The sequence below is a fragment of the Gymnoscopelus microlampas genome, assembly GCF_963454915.1.
Source record: "Gymnoscopelus microlampas genome assembly, chromosome: 4".
Taxonomy (NCBI): domain Eukaryota; kingdom Metazoa; phylum Chordata; class Actinopteri; order Myctophiformes; family Myctophidae; genus Gymnoscopelus; species Gymnoscopelus microlampas.
In genome coordinates this window covers 30,973,701-30,993,424 of record NC_139941.1, presented here as the reverse complement: position 1 = coordinate 30,993,424, position 19,724 = coordinate 30,973,701, and the positions used below count along the sequence as shown (strand labels likewise).

Genomic DNA, 19,724 nt, shown 5'->3' with positions numbered 1-19,724 from the left:
TTGATGTCCCTTCATATCCACATTTTTCCCTGCATACAAGTGACACTTAAAGATGCTCTAAGTGATATTTATTTTGTTAAAATATGTGTTAAATCGCTCTATAATCCCATACCAATCATTTCTATGGATTGTTTGTTCAGTAAAAGGGGTTTCGGTGTGTCTCCAGCTCTTTAGAGGACAGAAAATACAGTACATTTTCAGGTTGGGGTACCAATTTCATCCAGTCAGGAGAGATAACTCATACAGGATAAAGAAGTGAAATTGGAAGTGATGAAACAAAACAATTACTGTAGCTGACACATTTAGAACTGGTACATTGTAAAAATTCAAACTGAATAAATTGATTCTCTCCTGACTGGATAAAATCCCAACTGAAAATATATTTTCTGTTTCCTAAAGAGCTGGAGAGACGGGAACCCTCTGTTACAGAGCAAAGCAATGATTGCTATCAGAATATAGAGCTTTAACATTTTAACTAAATGCCTTTTTGTTTTAACCAAAAAAAGATCACTTACAGCATCTTTAACCACTTAACCCCTATATACTAACGCGTCGCAAATACAGCATGTTGTGAGCTTGTAGATCAGCTAAGATCTACAAGTTATAGGTGAACATAGAATGTTCACCTATTTTCACCAAATGTTCACGTATATGCCATGCCCAGAATAGGGACCACTAGGGTTCATGTGACAACTTAAAGGATATCTGGCATGTTACATGTAAAGAGACATTATAGACCAGTGGTTCTCAAAGTGGGGGCTGAGGACTCTAAGGGTCCCTTGAGGGGTTTCCAAATGGACTGTAACTTTGAGAGTATCCATTTGCACATTCTCAGAATTACGGGGGTCCTTGAAATAAAGAATTTGAGAACCACAGTTATAGACATTATATAGAGTTTCCAATGATCAACGATTATGTTCATCTCAGTGGTCTTCCTCTGGAGTAATGCGGGTGCTTTCCTTTTCCTCTCCCTCAGGTCGGGAATACGAAGGCTACCAGCCAGTGTGGTTCCACCAGAAGAGGAACTCCATCACTGGAGAGACAAACTTTGTGTACAAGGGAGGTTACTGGGAGGCTAAGGACAGACAGGACTGGAGCATGTGTCCTCAGATCTTCTAACCCAGGCAACCCTCCCTGCAGTACTCTTAACTTCAGTGGACCTGCCCCGGTCAGGGAACCGCACGGAGGGCTCGGCTGGCTTACGAGCACTGCGTAGTAAGACCTTTTGTGAGCGTGAGGATGTGTACTTCTCGCTCGCTTCCAGAACGCACTGTACCTCCAAATGTCCACTTTGACTTTGTTTTAGTTTTTTTTTAATACAGAGGAGGAAATAAGGAGAAAAAGAAGGGGTCTTCCTTAAATAATACCCCGACCCCTCGTGACACTAGAGGGAAACGGCAGTGAGTGTGTGGATATGTTGGAGATGGTTGGAGTTTTTAAGGCGACCTTCAAGCGTCTAAAAACAGGTGCTCTGCAAAAATGTTTCCCATGTTGCACTTTCCTCTGTTCACCCCCAAACAAAACATATTGGAACAGGCTCAGTTCACTTCCTCTGTAAGGTGGACAAAAAACATTATTGAGGCGCACATAGAAGCAGATTTGGTTAAATGTTGCATTTTCTTCAAAGCCTGTAAAAAATAGAAAGGAAAAGTGTCTTCACATTTTCTGTTTTATCCAGATGAATAGAGATTATGCTGGGCATAGATTCTAAAGCTTGAATAACTTTCCTCTTCATCTCCTTGGAAATTATTTCAAGTGTGTTCTCTCTTTAGTTTTTTCCTCTCCAGTTGCTTCACGAAGAAGGCAAAGGCTTGAATGTGGAGTCGAGAAAGTAATGTCTGCTACTACTCCTCATTAACAGCTAACTAACTGATTGGGCAAATCAGCTTTCAATGACAGCAAATAGAAAAAAGAAAGAAAAAAAGTGTCAATTTAACGCAATTTTTATTAACACTGGATTTTACTTTGCAAAACTGTTTTTTTCTGAGCTGACGCATTTAATGAATGACATATGCAGCAGTGTTAAAACATATTCTGTCCATTATGTGTGAGTGTTGGAATGTTGTCGTGTGCACATTAGAATTCTTCCAACAGCCATTTAGACTATTAAATGTGATTTATACTTACAGTAGTTGCGTGCCGGTGTCACACACCAAAAATAGCAAATCTACAAACTTGCAGATTTACAGCTTGTAAATCTGCTAATTTGCACGCCAGTGTCATGCATTGGCGTGCTAAGTATAAATCACCCCTTAGTGCACTTGCAGTGATACAGTATGGCCTGATTACTTTTAGAATACCAATTGCATCTGAGACTGATTTCATTTAAACAGTTCATGCAATCTCCACTTTCAAGGTTTTCAGATTAGTATTATGGTTCTAATACAAAGTGAGATATTGATACCTACTGTAAGAATGGCTAGTCAGGTTTTAAACACTGGAGTAAATCCTGGTAAAGGAATCTTTGTCAGAGAAAGTTAATAAGCACTTTTCACTGTGGGTAACCATAGTTTAATACATATCTGTGTGTTGATGTTGAGAAGACTTCATCCTCCACAATTAGTTACCTTGTCTTTCGGTGCCATGTGTTCCCATAGTAACACATACGTACTGTAGCCTTGGTGACCATGTTCAGTGATGTGTTTCAGTGGTTGTAGTTATAGTCAGCACCAAAACACAGACTTGTTGATTAATCTACCACATACATACATACATACATACATACAGTGACCAGCAGGTGGTGATTTCTATAGTACAGTATACTGTATATTACATTAGTTCTGCAGTACTGGAAGGTGAGGAGATCTGTAAGCAGACAGGGCAGGTTCCTGTAGCACACCACTGTGCAGTTATAGCTCCAGCCACTGAGGTGTATCCCAGCCGCTGATCACTGCTCAATTGTTGCTCTTTAACAGATAATGGAGAAGCTGATCTGGGATCAGTTTAGTTTATGAAGGTACCGTCAAGTCTTTTCCCTTTTAATGACTGAACAAAGGAAAAGAGTCCCCTGCGAGCTGTGTGCACTACATGTCTATGGTCAGAAGAGTTTTGAGAACACGTTAGTATTTTTTTGCAATTACTGTTAGGAATGTAGACTTTGAGGCTGGAGGTATTGTACCTACCGTCTAATCGTTTGTGTGAATATTTTACGATAACGAAATTATACTATAAAATGAAGAGTAATTATTCTAATCTAAATAATAAGTTATCTGTACAGTGCAGTTCAAATCGAAAATTTGAATGAATGAATGAATGAACCGAAGTAATTTACGTCATTTTAATTTTTAATCCAAATCAATCCTGCCAAGTCAGAAATCGATTCTGACTTGCATTCCTCACTTTGGCTGCAGATGTGATGTTTTATATTTACAAAAGAAAGTGGACTTAACACACTGAAAAAAGATTTTATATAGAGTTCTTGATACTAGAATAATGTTTACCTTCAGTTCACAGATTACTTGCATGTCTGGCAATGCCTCTGGTGGGCAAAGCTAAAGGGTGTGGAATATAATTTGGGAAACAGTGACATTCACATACAGTAGAATGCCTTTAAACACTTAATTCTAATGTATATTTTGTCCTACAACTGCATAGGTCACCAAAAATAATAGATCATTTTTGGTGAGTAGCGCAGTTGTGCAAAAAATAATAAATTATCCGGTTGGACTGAAGGAGATCGCCTGGGGGAGCCATACAGGAATATGAGCTGGTAAAATGTGAAAGGCTAAACTGTGAAATTATCCATCTGATTAGTTAATTATGGCCCAGAATAGTGTTCATATCCATATCCACACACCCTCCATTTTAGTGATTTTGTGATTAGTTGTTGTCGCAAGCACAGTTTGACTAGTCACTTACTTTTCTTTACCCTTTGTTTCCCCTTGGTGTCTATCCAAAGCACACTATTTACATTTCCACAATCATACATATTCATTCTTACATTGCGTACTTAAACACAAGCCCTCACACAAGCACATAAATACTGGTACCTACTGGACTGATACACACTATCTATCTACAGAGTAGGTAGGTAGGTAGGTAGTGTTTACACTTATGTACATTGGGGGGGGGTACAGGCTGACTCTTTCTAATGTACACAGCTGAGATGGGCATATAGCTGCAGCAAGTTTTATTTTTGCTAGATGTACAGATAATGCTTTCCCATCACACACAGTATTAACAGTTGAAGAACACAGAACACTATCAAAGTGGGGGAAGACATAAATATGTGGGGAGTTACAACTTGAGATTCACTAGAGATTTACTTTAATATATTGTGTTTGACATAGAGGATTTTATACAGTATATGAATATACATATTATATTTTGAATGGTAATGGAGAGCTCATACATTTAATACATCATCATACATATATTTCCAAATAACTTGACCTCAGTACTTGGTGGTGATTTACCTACAGACATTGCCCTGGTGAGGGCCTGCTCAGTTAGATACAGAGCTGTAGCAATAAAGCCTAATTTATGCTTCTTTTTACGACCATGTCACTCACTGAAAATAAACGTAATTTTTCCAGTCGAGAATCATTTGTTTTCACAAATCAACACAATTGTAAAGAAGTATAAATTAGCCATAAGAGGACTTATAAATACGGCTCTTGTTGCTTCCGAAAACCATAGTTGTCTCTGCCTCATGCAGAAAGGGAATAAACCTACCAAAGTATATTTGGAGTGTACTGTAGACTGAGAATAAGTCTTCAACTGCCTTCCCTATGTAAGAGGATTCTAATGAAAAATGTTTTTTTTTTTGTTTTGTTTTGTTTGTTTGTTTTTTCAGATTTCTTTCTCATCCAAAACTTAATTTGCTACAGTTTGATTTAGATTTTTTTAATGCTTTGGCATGTTTTGCTTATACTGTAGGAGAGTAAAGAGAGACAGAAGACCGAGGGCAGATAGAGGGGAGACATGTTGGGAGTCAGATTCGAACCAAGGTTATTATCGTAAACAAACATGAATGAAATAACAAACACTAGATGGGAGAGAAAAAAAACATAAACATGAAAATAGAAGTTTAAAAAATGGACTGAAACGATGGTGTGTGTTTTTTTTCCATCTGTTAATTTATTTCATATATGAAATCTAGCTTTCAGTTGTTTTTTTTTGCTGTGCCAGTTTTTAATGTGATTTAGTTTTTTAACTGGCATGATGTTTTATTGAGTTTTTATTAGGCAATACTTTTCCAGACCTTTTTGAATCTCACCCCTGACAAATACCCCATATTACAACAAACTAAACTAACACTGAAATTGAATAAAAATAAAAACTAATGAAAAATGCAAAACTAATAATAACCTTGAATCGAACCGGGTCCTCTCAAGGAGCATGAGTTCAGTGCACTAACAGGATGAGCCACCAGGTACCCTGGTTTGATTTAGCTTTATTTTTTATGCTTTCATTGTCTGTCTTCTGTTCTCTCATGGGTGCCATTATTATTTTTTACACATAACGATGTATCCATATGCACAATGGGGTGTGTTTGCGTGCGTGTGTGTACACGTATGGCATACATTTCCTCGTCATTATATGCTGCTTGGTTATTTTGAAGCAGAAGTAAAGTAATGAAGATGGGGAGGTTTCTCATGCCTTGTCTAAACTGCCCTCTGCTACTCCTTGGACTGTGTAACTCATTGCCTTGTGAGATATGGTGATGGTTTTGATGATGGTGGTTGTTGTTGTGGTATGAAACACACATCACAACAGGCATCTGGTACGAGAGAGTGTGAGGGAAGTACACAGGTAAATGTATGATAACCTACAGCATCTGTACCATTATTACCCCCACCTCCACTCCAATACACACGGGTGTATTCAGGTTTGACTACATTCTTCAACTGAGGTTTTGCTTCTTTTTTTTTATTGTGTATTTTCTCCCTTAATTTATACTCATATAACATTGTCTTTTAAAAAAAGAAAGACACAATGACAAAAAAAAGGTAATAAAGTTGTTACTGTTGGAACTGGATCTCTGTCTGCTTATATTGATTCTGTTTAATTGAGGACTTTAATTATCTCTGCCAGGCCCCGAGGTGGAGATGTATGTTTTGCCACTGTTTACTGTGTGTGTGTGTGTGTGTGTGTGTTGTGTTTGTGTGTGAATCCAGAGCTAATCTTGCAAACCGCTGGACAGATCAGCAAATTTTCAGTGTTTGCTGCCAGTAGGCCAAGGAATACAAATCATGGTGGCACTATACCAGCTCGTGGTACATTTTGGACTGTAATTCTTGAACCGTGGGGTTGTATAATCGAAACTCTTCTCCTGCATTCTGTGGAGCATTTCCACCTTATTAGATTGTCCGCCATATCGCATTTTCTTCATCAGTTTTGCTAGTAGGCTCAAAACTGAGTTACTAGGGCCCCAGGTAAGGGGGGCCTAAAAAATAAAATATAAACGTCTTTTTTTTCCTCTATCTTTGTCCCCAGAGCCCAGAATTTGGTGCTACGCCCCTCACATCTCTGGAGTCCTGTATGAACATGTATTTCTTTATATAGGCTATATATTCCACACCGATTTGCAATAATTGGCCTAAATTACAATTGTTTTTTGCAAAAACCATGAATGTGTTAATAATTTATAGACACATTGTCTCTCAAAGCATAAATTGATCTTTACTGTAGCCTACACCTTCCTGGCAACCCAGCCTGGCGGAGATATGCTCTCCGCGGTGCGTCCCTTTCAGGTTGGTGTGTTTAGGATGGAGTTAATTGCTTCCAGACCAGTAGGCTATAAAATTAAAGTTTTAAAAAGTTATTTATTAAAAATCTAGAAAAACTTTCCGGGCTTCCCTAGACTAGCCTTCTGGCAGCATGAGGTATTTAAATTGTGGCGCTGATCGATCCAGTGGTTGCGAGATTATTACCCCCTGCCCTAAATACCAGGGCTCTGGCCCAGAAGTTCCTCGCCAGAGCTGGCGAAAACTTCTGGGAACTCAGATTACCCCCTGCCCTGATACACAGACATGCAGGCTCGCCTGCCTGCTAGAACATCGAGCTGTTTGGCGCTCCGAGCCTCCAATGTCCCGCTATGGGAACAGAGTCAGACTCGACTAGGCGCTGTTTGATGGTTGCCTAGACACAAGTGAAGACGTCAATCAAACCAATCAAGTCTCACTCACAGACAGTGCAGAAGCTTGTAAGGACTGATCAGAGATGTTCATCTAGTTGTAGCCTATGTCGTCTTTAGATGTTTGATCCCTGAAACTCTGAAAGTAAGTAGGCTAATATGCATGCTTGAGTATCAAATAAAGTAGGGCTACAGTTGCAACTTGCACGCTATGAGTTGCATGTTTATTTTTAACTCTATGGTTGCATGTATCGGTAGTAGCCTTACTGTGAGGCTACTTGGCACATTTGCAAATGCTTTCGGAAGAGCGAGACAAGAATAGGCCTATCGGCTAGAACTTTTATTTGAATAAAAAAAAATATTAGCCTAATAGTGTTGTTTCTTTTCTTTTTTTTACCAGTTTACTAAGCGGCTTAGCTTAGTCTAATTCCAACTTTATGGGTAGAGTAGGTAGGCTATAGACTACTAAATGTGCACCTCGTTCTCAGTGGTGGAAAAGGGCAAAAGCCTACACAAATTGTTTACTTAAGTAAAAGTATCAATGCTGCAATGCATAAATACTCTGTTACAAGTAGTCCAGAATTAAAAATGTACTTGAATAAAAGTACAAAAGTAGAAAGTAGGCCTACTCATTATGCAGAATGTACCCTAACCCTAACCCTAACCCATTTCATAGGTTTTCAAATGTACAAAATGTATAAAAATGAGAAAATAGCAGATACTGTATACAAGCTCACAATGCCTGTGAGCTTGTAGGTCTGCTATTTTCAAATGGCCGAAATGTATATAGGGAAAGTGTTTAATGTATGTTATAATCACAATCTACAAAGTAACTATAACATATAACAGTAACTGACACCTTTTTTCAAATGATTGTAGTGGAGTAAAAGTTTAAATATTTGGCTCTGAGATGTAGTGTAGTAAAGTAAAGAATACCTCAAACCTATACAGTACTTAAGTTCAGTACTTGAGTAAATGTACTTAGTTACTTTACTACAGCTCGTTCTGAAATGTAATGAGGAATGGCATAGGGATTTATTGTTTCCATTGTGAAAAGAGGTCTGCTTGGTTTACTCACTGGCTAAATTACCTGGGTTTCCAAGGTAACAGACCAACAACAACCCCTACTCCTCACCCCACTGGCTGGCTGGCCAGTATATGTTAGGAATGTTGTGTATGTAGTTTACCAGTGAATGTCTGGCTTCAGACATGGACATGACCAGAGGCTGCCATGAAGCTGCTGAAGAAGAAGCAGAAAGGCACACAGATGAACTTCCCTTGACAGGTCAGTTTTATTCATAGCAACTATGACAACCATTTGAAAATCTCAGCTCATCCTATACATTTCTCTCACAGACTTGGATGATGACCATGTGCTTGGAACGAAGGCCACTCCTATGAAACTGGACCACTGTGATCTCCTACTTGACGCCATTGATGCTCAGCTGAGTCAACTGCAGGTTGGTATATCCTAGGAGTTTAGGCGGTAGTTAGGGAAAGTTAGCAACTTTTTTGACCAATCTGCAAAATAAATGCTTACCAATAGCTTTCTTCACAAATGTGTTCATAAAGGTGTCTACTAACACCTTTCTGAATCCATTCCAACCATTAGTTCATGGCCATAAAATCGGCCTCACCTACTTCAGGGGGCCTATCCATCAAATTGTGGTGGCTTTAATCACTTATTTATCTTTGTTGAGTGGTATCTTTTGATTCTTGGGGTTCTTAGAAAGAAATAAAGATATCACGTTTTTTTGGCCAATAATTAGCTAATTATGCAAATTACACAAACTAAACACAACAGAAAAAAAAATTATATCTTTATTTGACTTTCTAAGAATGTCAAGAATCAAAATAGATAAATATATACAGTAAATAAGTGGCAATTACGGCCACCACAATTTGATGGATAGGCACCCTGAAAAGTAGGCATGGCCAATTTTATGATCAGGAGTAATTTTTTTATTAAAAACTAATGGTTGGAAATGAAACCCATAATTAGACATCCCACAAGTTCATATTGGCCAATTGTAATTCTTTCAGTTTTTGCCCAGGCCCTCCGGGTACCCCAACTTTGATTGGCTCCCATTGAGGTTTCCCATGGGAGTTGGGTTGGAGCAAATTGAGAGGTGTTAGTAGACACCTTTATGAACACATTTGTGAAGAAAGCTATTAGTAAGCATTTATTTTACAGATTGGTAAAACAAATTGGCTAACTTTCCTAACTAAGGCTACTCTGTCATGTTTAAATGGAGCAGAACTTTGTACACGGTTGAAGGATAATTGCTGTTATTTGTCATGTGATACTATGAAGTTTGACCTGGAAGTAATCTATCTATTACACTGGTTACATTAGTAGATGCTTTAGTCCTGTGGTAGTCTCTCGAGCCAGACTGTTGACACACAATTCTCAGCTGCTTCCATCATACTATAGCATTCAGAGATTGTGGAATAGTTGTCTGGCTACGTGAGACTCGTGGTAACTGCCATTCTCAAATCTACAAAATATTGCCACATTTTTGTAGGAGTAATTGCAACATGTATCCAATGTTGGTCTCAGTAACCGCCAATAAGCATAAACATTACATTTAAATGGGTAGGTATGGTAGGATACAGTTGCATGCAGTGGTGATTTCTTTAACATTAATTACAAAGACAGAATCAAGGTCATTACATCTGTTACAGAACACTCTATTAAACAATATCTGTACAAACATACAGTATTTGCTGTTAGTTCATTCTGTCAGAAATCAGAATATCTAAGGATTGTCCTCCAAGTTCAACATATTTGACTGTACTGTATACAGGTGCAGAAACATGACATTGAGGGGATTTCCAAAAAGCACCATTACACTGATGCAGGTAGTATGTTGTATCATATGCTTTATGTTTCTGAGGATGATTTTAACATCAGTTATATCAGCAATTACATTTGTTTTCCCCAATAGCACCTCTTTGCCGGAGCCAATCTGTGAGCAAAGACACAGGACTTGGAAGTACAACCCAAACAAACGACACCATCTCCTGTATTGATTTGGGGCTGCCTGAGAACAAGGACCAAAGATCAGGTGATACAATATTTGAGTCAGCACTTCGAGTGTCATGTCCTCACTGTAGTTGAAGTCCTTTTTGTGTGATTCCCTAATCCCTAACTCAAAGCTGTCTTTTAGCTCTTAGGCCATCATTAGAGGTTCTTAGTTGATAGTGGTTAAACAAAAACATAATGAGCGTGGTTAAATAACATTTAATAAACAGCTAAAAACATTGTGCCTCTTCTGTTCTGTTGAATCTGAAGGAACCTTGAAGGAATCTGAAAGACCAGCTGAAATGGCTTTTTGCGACCTTACCGTGTGCGTCTCAGCTAATCACAATGATGGGGGCAGGGTTAAACCAGCAGAATTTCCAGCCACATTTTTCTAACCATAGACATAAATATGTAGGTAGACGTGTCCCATATGTCATATTAAGCAGGACAGCTTGCCATAACTCTTGTTATGTAATCACTTATCACAGATTATGTTTTTCTTGGACATTAAGTAATAAAGATTGGACTTGATATTAAAATCCCCAAAAATGTTATTCTTTCAATTTGTTTGGCATCTATTATTAACTATCCCCGTTATGACCACAGATACGCTCTACAAGTAGGAAAAACGAATTTCTCATTTCAGCTGGTCTTGAAATGTCGCCAAACTTTTAATAATGAAATAAGTTCTATCAGAAGGGAAAACATCCCCAGAGAGTACTGGATATCTGGACCCTGCTTTCAGGAGCTCTTTCACTCTGTCTGCATTACTTGTCCTGCATGCTCCCTCCTACCCACTATGACCTGGACCATGGTTGTAGACTGGATGTGTCTCACCTCTCCATACCCGTCTCTCCTCTGCTCTACCCCCAGAGAGGAGCACAGGCGACCAGGAGAGCCCTGTTGTCCAGAAGGAAATGGAACAGAGGATAGAGGGAGGGATGAGAGAGGAGGAGGAAGGTGTTGAGTCCAGGAGGGAGCAGTTTGTCTGGAGGCTGGAGAGGCTGCTCGGGAACACTTGTGGAGGTGCTTTTACGACAGAGCTACAGCCTCCTTCAGACAGTATCTGCACGGAGGACTTTGTCAAGCGCTTCAGAGAGGAGATGGTGGGACTCACTTTGCCAGACGGGCTCACCACACAATCATTCAGAGTGGAAGTGAAAGGGGAACGAAGACAGACAGAGATCTCACACACCGCAATGTATCAGGGTGACCAGAAGAGGGAACATTATCTCGACATCGGGAAAGGAGAGACAGACACGCTTGGGCGTAAAAGTAGAGACAGAGATAAACCTTGTCATCGCCAGCCAGAAAAACAAAGCCAGAGAAGGGAGCAGAGAGGAGAGCAGGAGAAATGTATCGCTGGTAATCATGGAGAGATGATGTCAAGCAGGAGTGAAGAACCAGAGTTCCGAGAAGGATTCAAAACACCACAGAAGCCTAGCGATCACAACGAGAGAGAGCACTGTGTTCGCTCTCCAGACAGACCTGTAGGGGACGCTATAGAACTATCAGGGAAGACACGCTCAAATCTGTCAGTATTATCGTGTGATCCACCAGGTGAGAGGATTGGGAACATCTGATGAAGTGGGGAAAGTGGGGTTGTCCTGTCAAAGGTGTAGGAAAGCTATGACTATGCTATGGGAATGGACACTGGTGGAAACGTTCACATTAAAATTATAGTTGTAGCCATTATTTGCTACTGTACCTCATCTATTTGTCTCTGTGTCCTTGTGTTTTATCTTTTTTCCTGTTCAGTCTCTGGCCCTCCTTGCAGCAGCAGTGAAACAGAGGTTTTGACAGAATCTGAAGGAAGCAGGCAGGATAAGAGCCGTTCTCTTAAAGTCAGGAGCTTGGCAGGTATCACAAAGTAACATACTGCATCTGCATTCTGCAGCACTCACACACGATTACAAAAGAAAATCCACTCCTTGTTAACAGTAATTGAAAGCTGCTTCTTTCCTCTGAAGGAGTCCCTGTGTGCAGTTTTGACACAGTGTCCATTGACAGTGACCTGGACTCTGTCAGTACACAGCAGGTCAGACGCCACATTCACAGTCAGCCAGGTGAGAGATTGGAGTAAAACTATAAAATACAAGAAAGAACATTTGTAACAAAAAATTTCTGTTAAAGATTCTCAGGAGCGGTGATTGAATCTTTGGTCTCTCTGAGTCTGCGGTGCCTTTTATATTGTCCACTCCATATATGGAGTTCTAAGTTAGTTGTACCCAAACATGGGTTCCATGATGTCAGCATGGCAGCAGTAGTAACCATAACGATCAGGACTAACTCAAACTTAGTTGGTAAGGCCTGCGGCTGTGGCTGCGGCTGCGGCTGCGGCTGCGGCTGCGGCTGCGGCTGTGGCTGCGAATTCGGTTGTGTCAATATCAGTGCTGACGGTGTCTGACATCATGCTCCACCCACCCATTAGGCAATTGTAATAGGATGGTGAAATTATTGTAATGAGTGTGTAGGAGCCAAAATATATTTAGCTTGTGTTGTTTTTATTTTGTTTGGTTTTCCCACGCTTTATTTTGATTGTCTCATTTCCGTTAATTGATTAATTAGCTCCTGTTGTGGTGTCTCCTCATCATCCTGAGTCAGTGAGTGAAGGGGGGTGAGCTAGGCTCGATTGTTTCTGTTGACCGTCACCGTCACCGTTTACCTTTAGTTTGCCTTCAGTTTCATTCATGTATGTTTTTTGGACCTTCATTATTTTGAGTTAATAAACCACTTAAGCACAAGAAGTTGTCGGGTGTTGAAATGCATGACAGTACCTGCCAAAGCTCAGACTCTTAGCGCTACTTTTAAATGTTTCAGTTTATTGGGAAGAAGTAGTCGCTACAATAGTCTTTGCAACATGTATACTGTAATGTTACATAGGCTAATATATTTTCAAAAAACAACTTTAACATGGCATGTTTAATTAACATGAGAGATGTGATCCATTAGAATGGCGTTCAGTCATTCAGTTTGTCAGAGACATGGGTGACCAGAGTGATTATGACACACCCACACAGGAGCCAAGTGAAACATATACATCAGGTACAAGTGGGATAAATTCTCTATCTATTATCTAATCTTATTCCTAACTTTATTGGCATCACTTTTAGATACTGAAATCATGTAAAAAATAAATAAATAAGAAAAAAGTGCTTTTGATTTGTCACCTAGTCCTGAGAACTACACATACAACTGGGACTGGTGTGAATACACCCCTCCGTAGAACACGACATAATCGAAGAGTCACTCCCAGGTAACCCCAGTGAAGTTGAATTGCAGAATTCAGAATATTTATGTTGCTTATCGTTGCTGTCGGGCAGAAACCTCTTATCTCCACATCTCCAAGCTCAAAACGCATTTTGATGTAGATCGGCTATTTCTTTATTTTAATTCTGGAAAGTAACAGTTTTGGACATATGAGGTTTTCACCCGGCAGCAATGATATACAGCCTCAAGTGTAATAGCTTATTCCGCATTCCACTATGCTTTTCTAGATTTGTGCATTCTTTGGGTGAGGATGATGAGGACACAGATGAGGGAGGTTCCTGCTGGAGAAACAGGCACAGCAGGCCTGATAAGCCACCAGAGATGACATCAGACTGGGTAAAGATGAACCAGTCGCTATCCACCCTCCAACACGTGAGAACAAACCACCAAGTCTACTCATTAGAGAAATGCTGTTTTTACTCACATGCTACAATACAAATCTACAATTTGGGCATTGAGCAGACACTCTTTTCCATAGCGACAGTACAAGTGCGAGATCAGAATAAGCAGGCTAAGCATGAACTCTAGTCAATAAAAAACAAGGTAAATAATCACATAAATAGAGCGTAGAGTAAACAGTGTAGTACCTCAAAGAAATGAGGATACCAAGTAAACAATGAACCTAAAGCAACATTCTTAGCATTTGCACTCAAGAAAAACAATCTACAAAATTAAAACATAACACCAAGTGACTAAGATATGTCTGCATAGTAAGTAGACTTGCATCAATCGAAAGAAAACGTGGCAAGAAAGGGTACAGGGGGAGTGATGTGCTAGGAGGTGAGGTCTGAAGAAGTGAGTCTTCAGACTACGGCATAAAATTAGGAGTGACTGTGCTGTTTTGACTGCAATGGAGAGTTTATTCCTCAGTTTGGGAGCCAGGAGGGAGAAGAGTTTAGTTCTTACAGTATTATGCATTTGACTAAATATCCTATCTGTGTGTCAATTATTCTCTGTCTGTTTGTTTTAGCAGTGTGAAAAGGAGGGGGACAGACTACGGTTGAAGAGATCTCAGTTGAGTGAGGTGGAGGTCTCGTTCTCTGAACTTCAGCGGAGAAGAACGGTACTGTACAGTGGTCTCTAAAGCTTTGTTCAGACCAAAGATGAAGCCAAAATAAAACGACACTAAGCACATTAGAAGCACTGCGCCAAAGTCAATAATTAGGAGTGTCCAAGGTTATGAGTGGCACCTGTCACTCATGTCTCAGCCTGTTTCCCTGTTTGGGCCATGACAAAACAGGCTGTTTACACAGGAGCTCATTTTGAAATAAAAATGTAAAATATTGATGCATTCAAAAATCATAGAATGTTTATAAATAAGGTGCTAAATAACATGAACAAGCCGTCTCAAGTTTTCATCCCGCTCATCTGGGGGACAGCAGCAGATTGAGAGATGGAGAGTGCAGTTCTGCGCAACTCCAACAGACACAGGCAGGAAGAGACAAAAGCGTTTTTTATCATCTCAGTAAGCTTAAACCAACTGCTTAACAAGAACAATTTTGGTGTAACTAGGAGATTCGATGGGGAAACAATATTTTATATACATCGATTATTTAGTAAAAAGATTTGTCGGGTTCCATGCTCCCGGTTTCCTCGGGCAGACTCAGGACTTTTTTGCCCAGGGAGAACATGAGAGAAGGGTTAATGATGAGCAGGACAGTCATCAAGCAGTGATAATGATTGTGTGGTCACTGTGCCTCTCACTTGTTGAACACAAATAGGTCAATTCTGAGATCGCTATGATCAAGATGAGTTGCTGATCTAAGCTGTCACAGCTGTAGGATTATCCTAATCGTTTCAATATTGTTTATTTCATGGCACAGTTTTATGCTTTGCTACACTGGAGCGACATTAAAAAAGAAGACCACCGCGATCCTAAAAAGCGGCTGACAGTAGACACACACACACACACACACACACACACACACACACACACACACACACACACACACACACACACACACACACACACACACACACACACACTCTTTAAGTGTATATCGTCCCATCGGAGAATTTGCGACTGAGTGTTTGACAGAGACCTCCATTGCCACAGGCACACCCGTGGTCCTCTGCCCGGGGAAAGAGCTTGACAGGTGGGATGGAGTGATATACACACTTGCCTCGCGGACATGCCGGTTCAGACTGACCACCAGACCAAACTGGAGCTGTGGTTGAACTTACTGTTGCTGTCCAGCTTCATGATGGCGCTAAAGGGAAATATTGAAACACTAATTTTCATAAAGATTACGTAAGACATTGAAGTTGCGCCACGCTGGGCGGTGTGAATGGAGCTTGAGGCCCTGACAGATAGAAAGCGTCAATGATGCATGTCATGTGAGGCCACTTGTTCACCATAATGATTAAGTAATTATTTTGAACAGCAACGACCTGAATGGAACAAGGAAGGTGCCGTAACACACGCATGCATGCATAATTCCACATACATGCACACACACACACGCTCACACACAGTGAGTGCGTCAACGCTTCAATGCTCAAATTAGAACCATGCTCTGAAAGAAGCATCAACAGGTTTTGACACTCCAGTGTGACTACAGCCATTAAAAACAATGGGTGCGTTTCTTGACGCGAGCGTCTGCCACTTTCTATGTGTCAGCTCCTTTAAGCCTAATTTATACTTAGTAGTATGACAGTGTCATAGATACGTTATTTTTGGTATGCGACACTGTCGTACGGTAGTATAAATTAAGCTTTACCATTGCTATGATGTTTTATTTGCGCAGCATGCCTTGAATGAGATGGAACAACTCCATGCAGAGGTAACACAGATGGCAAGAGAGAAGCAGATTTTGGAAGCCAATCTGAGAGACAGCAGGGTAGAGAAAGATGCCACCAGGTATATATAAACATATTAATCTCATAACGCATTCATTTATTTATCATGAGAACCTGACATTTATCGATGTAGCTACTGTTGCTGTGTCATTAGAGAGCAAGCTATAGCATGTTAACACATAAACCAGTAAGAATACTGTAGCACTGAATAAATGATGATGCTAATGATAACTTTACTGTGGTTGAATGTGTTGCAGTTGCCAGTTAAGAAGCCTGCAGATACAGAGAGCCTCCTATCTCCAGGAGATCAGGGACATGGAGGAGGAACTAGCAACTCTGTGCCAAAAGATTGACATGCAGACAAATTTCAGTGTGAGTGAGCTGATAATAAAGTATTATCATACCGTGCCGCATTACAGAACAGCTCTTCAGGAAGGGGCCTTTGTGGACAGGGTCATTTATCCTACCCCTGATATCTTTGATGTTTTGGTCCCGCTGATTCCTTCGCACATTAGCCTACTACCTATTGATCTGTTTTTTTGTGTGGGGGGGTTTCTTCTACAACAGAGGCATATTATCATTGTTTTGTTACAGAGAGTGGCCAGTGTGAGTGTGTCCATGCTGGAGAGAGAGGAGATGGAAAGACAGCTGGACAATGCCAAAACGGAGCTGTTTGCTGAACAGAGGCACTCAAGAGAGAAGATGGATTTAATGCAAGAGGTATTATAACCTTAAACTTTATTCATGAACAAGTTATATTGGTTTTGTTTGGATTTGTTCTTTTTTTTTGCTATGAGCAAGGGATTTCTTTTAAAATGTTTATAGTTTGAATAGTTTGAATCTGTTTTCTAATATGTGTGGATATATTTGTTGGGAGCAGAAGTTGGAGGAGGCGCGTGAGGAGCTCCAGCATGTAACAGAGGAGGCGAGCTCTCTGAAGACCAAGTGTGCTGTTATAGATGATAAACAACAGCAGATGGAGGTACTGTAATCATTCATTACTTTAACCCTGCTAACCCTAACCCAATCATTTATTGAAAACATATTTTATTTTATGTATCTTTTAAGCTCCAGCCACTGTGTCTACAGCCCTATGGATGTTGATCTCTCAACATCCATCCTGCCTATTAGCTGTCACCCTACTCTCTCTAGTCTCTACCCTTTCCTTGTCTCATACGTTTTTCTTCTACAGGCTATGAAGTCTCAATTGCAGGAGACACAGGGACAATTAGGAGAGTGCAAACTTAAGGTAGGAGCCCTGGAGAAGATTTTGACTCAGAAGGAGCTTCAGCTTCTGGGTTTCCAGGAGCAACAGAGTCGCCTCCAGGCAGAGAGAGATGGGCTGCAGGGTGCGCTACAGAGCATTAAACAGCAACACTGCAGTGTACTCAGAGACACCCAGGAGCAGGCACAAAGGCTGATGGTCAGTGAGTATACGGATGTGTCTATTGATCAAATTCAAACGGTGGCCATTTTGTGAATATTGTCAATAACCAACTTCAAGTAACAAACATATAGGATCCTCTGCCCTCTCCTTTTCAGGAAACTGGAATTGAGCAGCTGAAAGCTGAGATGGCTTCGGTTCATGAGCAAGAGATCCTCAAAGTAATGAAGAATCTCGTAATACTCGCTATGCTGAACCTTCAAATGTTTTTTTTAATCGTGACATTACACTACCCCTCACTGTGTGTGTGTGTGTGTGTGTGTGTGTGTGTGTGTGTGTGTGTGTGTGTGTGTGTGTGTGTGTGTGTGTGTGTGTGTGTGCGTGTGTGTGTGTGTGTGTGTCTTTTGTGTGTTCAGCTTCAGAAACAGGACAGAGAGGAAAAAGCAAGTGCTTTGGAAGATCAGGCTCAGTTTTTCACACGGCGCATTGAGTCCATTCAGAGCTCTATTCAGGTCAGACACATTACATACAGTACAGTACACGTCATTAAAATACAGGTCCCTAAAGAAAAAAGTGTGTGAGATTTGTTTCTCCTACATAATCCTCTGCTCTGCCCCCTTTCCCCCACCTTGTTGACAGCAAAAAGAGGAAGAAGGGAGGATGCTAAGAGAATCTCTTGAGCAGCAGAAGGAGGCAATGAGGAAACACAAAGAGAAACTGAATGAAGAAACCCTGAATAAGGCACGAATACTACCATCTGACAAATGCCAACAAAAGGTTCTCTCATGCCATGATATTACATGATATGTTTGCTCCCACTCAGGTGCACAAGGCAATAGAGCTGGAAAGAAGGAAGGGGGAGGCTGAGAAGGAGGAAGCTCTGCGGGTGCAGAGTGCGTTACTACAAGAACAAACCCAGGAGAGGTTGGAGAACCTGAGGAGTGACATAGAGAGAGAGAAGAGGAATGCACTAGCTCTTCAAAACAAAGTTGTGGAACTGCAGACGGTAAGATGGCCCCTCAATCATGACACACAACATTGCTACTAGAATAAATGCACCTCCCATGTCTTATCTACAATATTTCACATCCGTATAAGAAAGTGCACGATTTGGAGAGTGAGCGCTGTGCGCAGCAGAGAGAGCAGGAGTCGATGCTGGCTGCAATGGCGAGAACTCGTGATGAGCTGCAGCAGCTACGAAGACGCCCGGAACAGGTAGAAGAGCACAGTAAACGTTCTTAACATGCGTCCTCCCACAAATTACACACAAAGGTTGAGAAAGATGCAGAACATTTATTAATGGTGTTCTGTGGTCATAGGAGACTGAGCAAAGGGTATTGAGGATGGAACAGGCTGCTCAGCTGGCTGAGGAAGAGGCTGGCAGACTCCGCATGGTGCTGGAAGAGACGGAGAACAGTCAAAAGCGAACCACAACACATATGGAACAGCAGCTTAGGCACTGGGCCCAAGAACTAATGTCAGAATGCCAGCATCTTCAACTCATACTGAAACAGACTGGAGTCAGGGAAAGTACTACACAACTCCCTCACAGGTACACATACCTCCACATCAATACCCATCAATACCCGCACTCTTAAATCCAAAAGGGGATCATTCTGAAACATATTGCACATTATAATAATGATATGTCATGGTCATGTGATTTTCAGCTGTTGATTTGGTTGTTTTTGCTTTCATTGTGCAGCCCTACTGTTGCCCAGGCGGTCACAAACCTGCAAGCCCTCACAGATAAGGTAAAGCACTTAATTTACCATCTGCATCAGGATCTCGAGTCTCACAAGCAAACCACACAGCAGCTGAGCCGAGATAAGGTATGCTTCACTGGTCATAGTCTCCTTTCAGAATGCATGGACGTTCATGTGTTTATAACTTTAGATTTGTTGTTATTCAGGAGTGGGAGTTAAACATTCAGAGGAAGACTATGGAGATTGAGAAAGACCAGGCGTTGGACTCCCTGAAGGCAAGGCTGATTCAGGTATGAGCCTTGACCTCATGTTAGTAACGCTCTTTGAGAATCAACGTGAAGGTGGACTTAATATAGGCTACAGAGTAACATTTGGCGTGTTCTTTTAAAAACCCATAGTGATCATTGCTGAAGTGTTTTTATCTTTTTTGATCTCTCCAGCTCTTTAGCAAACAGATAATAC

General features: G+C 40.7%; 1 protein-coding gene and 1 long non-coding RNA gene across 3 annotated transcripts in view; both read left to right on the top strand.

Annotated features, from left to right (window-relative positions):
- osbp2b (oxysterol binding protein 2b) overlaps window positions 1-5,926 on the top strand; it is a 64,876-nt gene extending 58,950 nt beyond the window's left edge. For both annotated transcript variants that reach the window (XM_084054518.1, XM_084054517.1), the window contains exon 14: window positions 977-5,926. In XM_084054518.1, coding sequence (XP_083910644.1) covers window positions 977-1,119 — 143 coding nt within the window. In that variant the 3' untranslated portion in view covers window positions 1,120-5,926. The remainder of the gene's footprint in view (window positions 1-976) is intronic.
- A 2,532-nt stretch (window positions 5,927-8,458) lies between these two features.
- LOC311043331 lies at window positions 8,459-10,146 on the top strand. The gene is made up of 3 exons (XR_014600599.1): window positions 8,459-8,538; window positions 9,886-9,940; window positions 10,027-10,146. It is a non-coding gene; the product is annotated as an uncharacterized lncRNA (long non-coding RNA).
- The last annotated feature ends 9,578 nt before the right edge of the window (window positions 10,147-19,724 follow it).